At 45.1% G+C, this 9,186-nt stretch overlaps 3 protein-coding genes across 3 annotated transcripts; 1 reads left to right on the forward strand and 2 right to left on the reverse strand.

Moving 5' to 3' along the window:
- Positions 1–760: 760 nt before the first annotated feature.
- COCCADRAFT_10177 (uncharacterized protein) lies at positions 761–1,935 on the forward strand (the record flags this gene model as incomplete). The annotated part of the gene is made up of 3 exons (XM_007720353.1): positions 761–1,212; positions 1,263–1,397; positions 1,449–1,935. The coding sequence occupies 3 exons, from the start codon at positions 761–763 to the stop codon at positions 1,933–1,935; spliced, it is 1,074 nt and encodes a 357-aa protein (XP_007718543.1).
- Positions 1,936–4,621: 2,686 nt separating this feature from the next.
- On the reverse strand, positions 4,622–5,167 carry COCCADRAFT_112444 (uncharacterized protein; the record flags this gene model as incomplete). The annotated part of the gene is made up of 1 exon (XM_007720354.1): positions 4,622–5,167. The coding sequence occupies one exon, from the start codon at positions 5,165–5,167 to the stop codon at positions 4,622–4,624; it is 546 nt and encodes a 181-aa protein (XP_007718544.1).
- A 623-nt stretch (positions 5,168–5,790) lies between these two features.
- On the reverse strand, positions 5,791–7,242 carry COCCADRAFT_10178 (uncharacterized protein; the record flags this gene model as incomplete). The annotated part of the gene is made up of 7 exons (XM_007720355.1): positions 5,791–6,146; positions 6,194–6,312; positions 6,363–6,500; positions 6,551–6,792; positions 6,841–6,908; positions 6,959–6,995; positions 7,045–7,242. The coding sequence occupies 7 exons, from the start codon at positions 7,240–7,242 to the stop codon at positions 5,791–5,793; spliced, it is 1,158 nt and encodes a 385-aa protein (XP_007718545.1).
- Positions 7,243–9,186: the final 1,944 nt, after the last annotated feature.

The raw sequence follows: 9,186 nt of genomic DNA on the forward strand, positions 1-9,186 counted from the left end.
TAGTTGTGGTAGAGCTGTACACGTAAAGAGGTGCGCAAAGTTGGTGGGGTGGCCCGCTCGCTTGTATGGCCCGCTCGCTTGTAAAACACGTTATACTGAACAGAGGGCCTACCTATGCTGGTATTCAATAGAAAACAGTGACAAATGACGCATGCACTTGCCTTATAAAGCGTAGTGATTGATGCTGCGATATGGCGTAATTCCCAGAAACTTGTTTTCTACAAAGTCGCCGAAGTTATCCCGAAATTCAAGATTCCTTCCTTATGCCCACTTGTGTTGCAGATAAATCTATGATTCGATTTGGACCTATGCCGAGGACTTGCATATTTTGTACTCTACCATAACACCTTTGTTACCTTGTCGTGTTCTTTGGGTAAAGGAACATTACTACTTGGCTAATTTGTCAAGTACGTTTATCAAGATGTTCTTGGTTTCTCTGAAATGATGACGCACGTTATAGCTACTTGAGTATGTACGTAGTTGTGTACTATGTATGATTGTTGAGATTTTATTCGGCTATGTTCCTCCGCGTATAAATGCTTTGTCGAAAGGGGCCGATTCCCAATGGATCCAATATAGCTGATAGTGATACACCATGTACTAGCCTTCTTGTAGCACTAGCCGCGAACTAGTCCCACACTAACCAACATTATGTTAAGTTTACATACCCACGGCATTCTCGTATAAGAGCTACAATCTTCCGAACATTTGTTAGGCACCTGCTTTCTTATTACAACTGCACGGAACGCCATAAGCGATCATGCGTGTCACACTTTCCAATCTGGCACTTTTTGTCTGTGCTACTCTAGCCGCACCTGCGCCAAACGCCACAACGTCCACGCAAGAAACGCGCAGCCTTGACGAAATTTACGAAGCAGCTGTAGCTGAAGGTGGCGTTGTCACTCTTTGGCATGGCGGCGACGAAAAGACTCAGCAAAACGCCCTGAAGGCTGCCTTCGAGAAACGATTTCCCAAAATGACTCTTAACGTCACGGTCGACCTTTCCAAATACCACGATGGAAACATAGATTTGCAACTCGCAAACGACAATGTATACGTCGACAGCGTTATTCTTCAAACACTGCATGACTACCCACGCTGGAAGAAGGCAGGCGCTTTGATGAATTATGCGCCCTTGAACTTCGACAAGGTCTACCCCCAGTTCAAGGATGCAGATGCAGCCTACACCGGACTGTTCATTATTGCTTGGGGGTATAATACACCATGAACTCTATTCCAATGTCATTACTAAACAAACACAGTCTCTCTGCCAACCTGAACAAGACGAGTGCAGTGCCTACTGCATACGAAGATTTTATCAAACCTGAGTATAAGGATAAGCTCATTCTGACTTATCCTAACGATGATGATGCGGTCTTGTACCAGTTCGATATCATGTAAGTTCTTATCGTTATCCTTTGCACGCGGTTTATTGATTGAATGGCTAGCTTGGAAAAACTTGGCATGAAATGGTTCGACGCCCTGCTTGCCAATAACCCCCGCTGGGTACGCGGCACACAAACCCCAGGAACAATTCTCACAGGTGCCAACAGCACCAGCGTAGCAACATTCACTGGCAGCTATTCATTCACGGATCGCCCAGGAGCGTCATTTGCACTACCCACTGATGCCAAATTTGTCTCTTGGCCTCAGACTGGTGCCATCCTGAAAAAGGCACCGCACCCCGAAGGTGCAAAATTGCTCCATAGCTTCATGCTCAGCGATGAGTATCAGAAGGGTAATGGTAGGTGGAGCGTCCGCGAAGATGTTCCGGCGGCTGAGGGCCATCATAAAATTCTTGAGGAGCCTAACACGGATGCACCCGCATTTGCCAAGTGGATGGCAGACCGTGCAAGTGTCGAGAGGAGTAGGTTCTTCTATGAAGATAGAATTGGTACCGCGCAAGGTCTCAGCCCACTCATTGACAACCTATGAGCATGTTCTTTCTGTGGGAATTATCATCACTCTACAGAATTGGGGTAAAGATGTAAATAATACATTCATGTGTATATCGTGTTCCACGCGTATAGGTTGTGATTCTGTAGTTTAGGTCCTGCTCAGGGCGAAATGGCCAAACGCTGTAGTCTGTGCGATTATTAGGAGTTCTTATAGAAAGCAGTTCGCTGTTGAAGTTTTTTTGAGACTAAAAATTGATGTAAGAATGACCTTACAAAGAAGAGATAAGTGCAGCGCGTGCAATAATGAAACCCATCGCTCCAGTGATATGTGGTCAAAGAGGCATCTAGGTTGGAGTCTTGTTCCATCTGGTGTTTGGCCCTGAAGAAGTAAATGGCTTTGAAGAAAGTCGAAAACTCTAGCTTGATGCCCGTTTCGTAGTCGCAACTTTCTATCGTAGTAAGATTTAAGCCCATAAGTAATGAGATACTTGATATGATTAGGAAACAAGACTAAAGATGTTCATGCCCTGGGTTGAAGTCATCTGCGCTATACTATCTATAGATACTTCAACACGGCTGAGTACCCCCCCAGGCGCTGGAAACAAACCAACTTGTTCAACTACATAGCTTGTTCACTAATGTCCAAAAAGCATATGAACATATCCATTGTATTAGAAGCCCCCTTTGATGGGTATTTGGAGAAGAAACTTTCGTGCAATAAAGTAAAATCATGAAGAGATAGGTAGGCATTCTCCCGGTTCTGGACCACGCACCGCTTTTGGATAACGCTTTCTACAACACCACACAAGACCAACGACTAAAATGCTGGCCATGCTCCGCAAAATGGACATGCATAGATACAGCATACACGTGGCCATCAAAGTTCAAAGTGATAAGCTGAGACTTGGAGCAGCTTTTAAACAACTAAGACTAGCGATGGATCGCGAAAGAGGTAGAGTAAAGTATGCTACCCGTGGCACAAGTAGCACATAAATCTGGGAGTAGATCAATGTTTGGTGAGACATACAACCGCTTAGGCCACGGGCAGCTTGGTCAATCAACGACCCTACTACACTCAAGCCAGCACACGCCTGGTGATTCGATAGAGAAACGGTTCCTGAATCGCGATCACATCTACGACGTTGAAGAAACAGCATCTAAAAATAATGCGTCAGCATTCTCGTCTTCCCAGGGCAAAACCAGCAAGGACTCAACTAAATGGATATACTACGATACCAGATGAGTTGGGGAGACAAGAAAGAAACCTTTCGCGCATATTAGATCAATTATCAATTGTTTCGATAACGTTTACAAGGATCCGGAGTGCCGCATTCTAGAGAATCTTATTTACTATTGTAAAAGTGTCCGAGGTACGTGGAGGTTGGTACACAAATCTCCGGACATCGAGGAAAAGAATCGAGTCACCCTAACAACATTGCATCAGCTGATGCAGACGTTACAACATGTCAGAAAGCGTCCAGAATTCGGCCGACTATCCAATATTGCATTAGAAATTGACTCGTCGCTTCCCAAGCACTATACCATACATTGGCTGTATAAAGGTGTGTTTTCACATGACTGCATCTGCTTTGGATCAGGACTAGATCCACCAAGTTACGACACTACACAACCATATATAATTGGGTTCAATCACGGCCTCCCTAAACAACCAAACGAATACTCCTTTAATTCCTTTTAGCACAAGGCGGAAGCTCTGCGAGCGAAATATCAACAACTCTGGTATCACGTGGAAAGGGAAACGTTTTGCACTGCATTCGACTGATTTAGCTTGACTTCTGGAAAGGTCTTAACGAAGTGATCGGTACGAGAAGAGCATTGCTGACTAACTACACTACTTACGTCAAATCCCTGAAGAGGAAGGCTCCGCCATTCCGAGGTCGATGGATGGGTAAACGATTTGGACAACTAGTCCATGTCTTTTTAAGCTTTTCCTTTGGCCCTGGCAAGGCAGGAGATAGAATGCGAGTAATTAAGATGTTTCAAAGCCGTAAGAGTGTTTTGTGAGTGCTAAGCGGTCGTTGATTACAGATTTTAAATCACCAATCATCTTCATGGCGGTTGTAATGCTTTCAAATCTAATTTTCTAATAGCTAAAATAGCATCAAGGAATGCTGGTGCTTTTATCGACGGTTCTATTAATACATATAGTATAGAAGTTTGCGATAAATGGTAAAGAATCAGCTGTTAGGAAATAGACACATATATTTAACGTAATTTTGAGGCAGATCGGAGTCTTTGTATCGATGATGTGGGCCTCAATTACGCCGCTGGAAGATAGAGAGTAGCCATGATGGAGAATTCCTCCACAGCCTTAGACTCATTACCCCTGCGCTAGGCAACTTGTATTAGCGGATGATGCAGACGAGCAATTGTGACGACGCCAAACTCTTCCGCTGCGTGCTAGCGTCTTGTTTGCAGCAGATATAGAATCACAATCACTCAATATTAATTTGCGCAGTACATGCATGCTTACTTGTTGATGCATTAGGAGTGGAGTTATCATGATTGGCGCGCATGTCGCAGCCCCAATGATAATAAAGTACTCATGGAATATGTAGTGTGAGATATTGGGCACAACACCATGGTAGATATGGACGAGGTTTAGTTCCTTCTTCATGACGAACAAACAAGTAGCTGCACTAGTGTCATGTTCTCCAACAAAGCACGCGTTTCCATCGGCAGATCCGCCCTAGTATCCGCCACTATTCTTGAACTGGTACCTCAATAAAATCCCAAACAATGTCCTCGGAGCTCCAATCCATAATCTTGATCTTCTGTTTCGTCCCATTCTTGGATTCGTTCTCAAATACACCCAAGGGACGAAGATGGTCATCGTGACGTACTAGCAGAACGTACCCACCTTCTGGGCGCATTCGGGGAAATATGCGTTCGTTGTTTCGATGATGAGGAAATCTGCAAAACAAGATTCCGTGTTCTTGATAGCCGAGACAGTGCGCAGAAGCTGGATCCTTAAACCCTAACCAACCTTTCTCCTCAACGCACCGCCACCTGAAAGTGCCAAGCCCTCCTATTCTATCCATTACGACCTCGCCGTTTAAGAAAGTGATGACTTGTCCGTTTTTACGAGATTTAATGATGAAGGCTCGCCCGGGCCATGGGATAGAAGATGGTGGAGTTTCGCTCCTCGAAGCGTTCTGTGTGGTATCTTCGGAAGATGCAGAGGGGGTGGGAATATGCCACGTTTCAGATCCAACAAAAGAATGAGCTATGGGCTGATCGTGCGCCATGTTGTCGAACACTGGTTTCAATAATTGTTCACGATGTGCGGCGATTAAGTTATTCAGAAGGGTGCAGAAAGAGGGATGACCTGCTGAAGGATTGTCGAGGAACGATGTGCAGCCTGGGCGGACAGCCGAGGCGCAGTTGTCATTGGTGCTACAACCCCGCTGAAGTGGAGTAGCGAATCAACGCATGTTTATCAGAATTGTTTAGCGCCGCCCTCACATTAATCGTCGTAAAGTTACGGCGCAAGTGACTCGCACTAGGCTTGTCCGCCCAAGAACCCCTTAGAAAACTTTGATAAGCAACTTAAGGTACTCTGGAATATGTCTTCAAAAATTCTACCAACTCAACTGTCTAGAGCTACGAGTACTGTGATTTATTATATAGATATTACTACTACTAGAGTTTACGATCAGAATTTATAACATGATAGCTCTACTAGGCTCCGTACCCTAAAAAGGTTTAGTATACTTCACAGGCTGTATTTTATATACGTATGACATTCTCAGAGCGAGCCATCCCATGCGTACCGTCAAGAGTATGGTGATTGATAGAGAATTAAGTTTTTTTTCAATAACATACACGAAGTACGTCTAGGATAGTACTAAACTCTGTGAGTTTTAGTGTTTCAAGGCCTATCCATGATCCTAGTAGGTCTGATTACGATATTTCTCTCGCTGTTTGTTTCCACATTACAATCGACGTCGTCAATTTGCTGCTCCAAATCAGTTTTCACGTGGATAGTGCGCGGTAATCCCGTGTAGGACTCGGACACCACATTTCCACTGCGATAATGCAGTTCAATCTCATCTGAGATAGTGCCAGTACTGCCTTTGTCCTTGAGTTTAACAAACGACGCAGAGTCCTTGGGAGTATCCTTTGTTCCTCCGTACGTGCTCTTGCGGCTGCCGTACAGAGTCGCAAATCTAGGAATAGCTTTGACCACTAAAGGTTTCAAAGCAGGCGCACAAGCACAAACAATACCTAAGATAATAAGCGCGTTTCTTGTATGTTTGAAGATTCAAACTTACCTAGATTTACCTCGATAGCACTCCAATAGGCTGGCGCAGTTCCATAGAAAGTAGAGTCCTCGGGGTGTTTTGCAAGCTCGATAAAGCCATGCAATCGCGCAATAGAAATAATGCAGACACTTTGTCATAGTAGTTAGCACTGTGATGTGTACATGGAAAATTAACTTACCACCAGCCGAGGGTTAGGATGCACATGAGGGCGATCCGTTGCTTTCGTGAAACCTGAAGCTGCCATATCGCTCGTATAGGGAGGGCTGCAACGAGAATATCGGTAACAATGTTCATAGCGGCACCTGCGAAGGAGAAGCTAAAGACGGGTTAGACCACATTTCTAATTTTTGCCATAATGACACTCACACATTCGAATTTATGCATGTTGCAGTTTCCTTTTCACTGATATCCCAGAATGCAGATATTGGAATGCAAGAGAATACCAGAACAAGCGATGCACTAATGCCAGTTGCTAGGCAGATGGCTCCGACAATATAAATAGGTATTCTCATCGACGTGAAGGTAAAAATACGACGGTACTGTAAAAGTATCGACAGTTTTGTGAGGGTGAGGGCGTTTGCATACATCAAAATGCTTCCATATAAGTACTAGGCATTATTAAGGCGTAGTCATTATGGATTGTTGATATATCGTACCTTCAATGTCATTTCTATTTGAGGTAGTGTCAAGAACATCGTGTGTTTCGAACCCCCGTGTTTAGCTCCTTTACTTGTTTAGTATACGGAACAAGTGTCATTACAAACTGGATCGTACCTTCTATTTGAAAGACAGCCATGGCAATAGCATGCGCCTGATGTGATCAGTGACGTGTAATTGGGATATTATGTGCAGAGTCGTACAAACGATAATATAATGCAGTAATCTTCGAGACCAACATTATGGATAATAATTGAACGCGCGTAGATTCGTAGGCAAACCAAAATACAGCCAACTGCAGTGAAGACGGAGACGATAGAAATGAGCAGAGGGCCGCCGTCCTCTCTTTGCAATGCAGCAAGCCGCTCTGGAGCCAACTGTGGTGATGAGGGGCTGCCCATCATGGGAGCACTACAATGGTCGTTTTGGTTCTCTATGCAGCAGGGCCGGGTCGACACAACCATTAAGTAATGCACAAGAGAAAAAACTCAACACTTGCCAAAAGTAGTATAGCAGGATCTAAATAACCCTGGGCCCTCTTTTAACATGCGTACCGATCGCATTGTTGCAGATACACCCTAAAAAAGTTTAACCGTGCCCTCAGCGATTAGCTGGCTGTAGTCCTGGGTAAAAGACATGGCCCCCTTGCATGTTTCCATCATCCGATAGGCTTAACGTCTCAAGACGGAGCGCGTAAAAGTTCCGAGATCCCAGTTTAGTGCCGCCACCATCAAGCGCGATCATGGGGGAACTTTAAGCTCTTGCACTTGGAAAACTGGTCTGTAATGAAGCACACACTAACTCGACAATGATGATGCAGCGGTATAAGTTGCACAGCACCAGCCACTATAGCAAGTTGTATAACGTGAACGCGTCGATCTACTCGACATAGGTGTTCAACTGTCTGGTTCGTGAGGGTTGGAAGGTGAACGAAATGTAATAGGGTTAGGGAGAGCCCGTGGTGGGCCTTAAAGGATTTCCGCGCAAGGAACAGTGCATGCGAGAAAAGAGGGGTTATATGTGTGTATATGTACATGAAAGGGGTTCTTAGTGTCGGTGGTCTACCGCAGTAACTTTGAGGGATAGTCTGGGGAGCAACACGGACATGGGTTCCCGTGCCAGGATTGGCCATATTAGGGATCTAGGCTAAATCCTTTGCAGCCCTAACGTTCCAGGGTACGGGAATGACTTACGAATGTGGCTGAGAGTGCCTCCATTCCTCTTTGTTGCCTAGATGTTTATCACCCCTCAATTTACATTTACTGAATAACAGCTTCATGGAGTATTCTCCTCTCCCCAAGTCTTAGGTTTGAACCAAAACTCAGTCGGCCGGGTGGCTGAGTCAACCCATTGGAGCAATCATATTTACGTCGCATCAGCAATGCGAGGCGGAACAATTTCTGAGAAGCGATGACTTATATCGAGCTCTAGTGCAGCCAACTTCCAGGCCTCCAATCCGGATGCGACTCCGGGGACTCTGAGCCGTAGACTATAGTCGGCCTAGACTACCCTGTATTGGCTGCCCAGAATACGATGGCGTACTTCGATACTTTTCAGGCACAAGTGATCAAGCCACTCGCTCGTATCCTTGTCGTGTATTAAGGTTTGCTTAAATTGTCTGTGCTTGATGCAAGCTGTCGCGTCATCCGGGTGTGCATTCCGCGACAGTTCGCATTGCGCAAATAGACCAGTGCAGCAAAGTAGGCGCAATGTGTAGGATGGAGAACGAGACGCCGAAATAAGACATGCTGAACGAAATGTAATTATTCTGATAATGTTCGCGTAGCTTTCATATCGCAATCATCAGCCACATTGTCACCTACCGTGATTCAAAGCTACTGGCTGGGCTGAGCGCATGACAGCGTGTCTCGAATGGAAATAATGTTCGATCTCTGCTATTCCCTGTTCGAGTTTCGCTGATAAGAGGGAAAAGTTACTGCAAAGCAAGGAATAAATGGTAGCTACGTATGCAACGGCCGTCTGTCTTACTTGGAATGGGCTCTTAGCCCTACAAATAACAGATCACTTGCTGAGGGCGAATAAATTTTTTTTGATCAGAAGCTATCTGAACTAGCATCCGCATTGTCACATTGGCTAAACAGTGATAGGCTACCGTTTCAGATAGATTGGGCTCGAAAGCCTGGGTCGCCTGAATTTACTCGCTGAACGGGCTAAGGGTGCGAGAGAGTAACACAGTACAGCAAGAGCAGATGGAACGACCATAGCCTAGATTAAAGGGATTTGAGAAGAATGGGTGTCGCCTGCATGACTATTATTATTCCATTATAGTCCTGTATCAGCCGTTGGCTATGTAGGACTTTGGCCAAAGGCCGTTCTATCTAACT

Source organism: Bipolaris zeicola (assembly GCF_000523435.1).
Source record: "Bipolaris zeicola 26-R-13 unplaced genomic scaffold scaffold_455, whole genome shotgun sequence".
NCBI classification, from domain to species: Eukaryota; Fungi; Ascomycota; class Dothideomycetes; order Pleosporales; family Pleosporaceae; genus Bipolaris; species Bipolaris zeicola.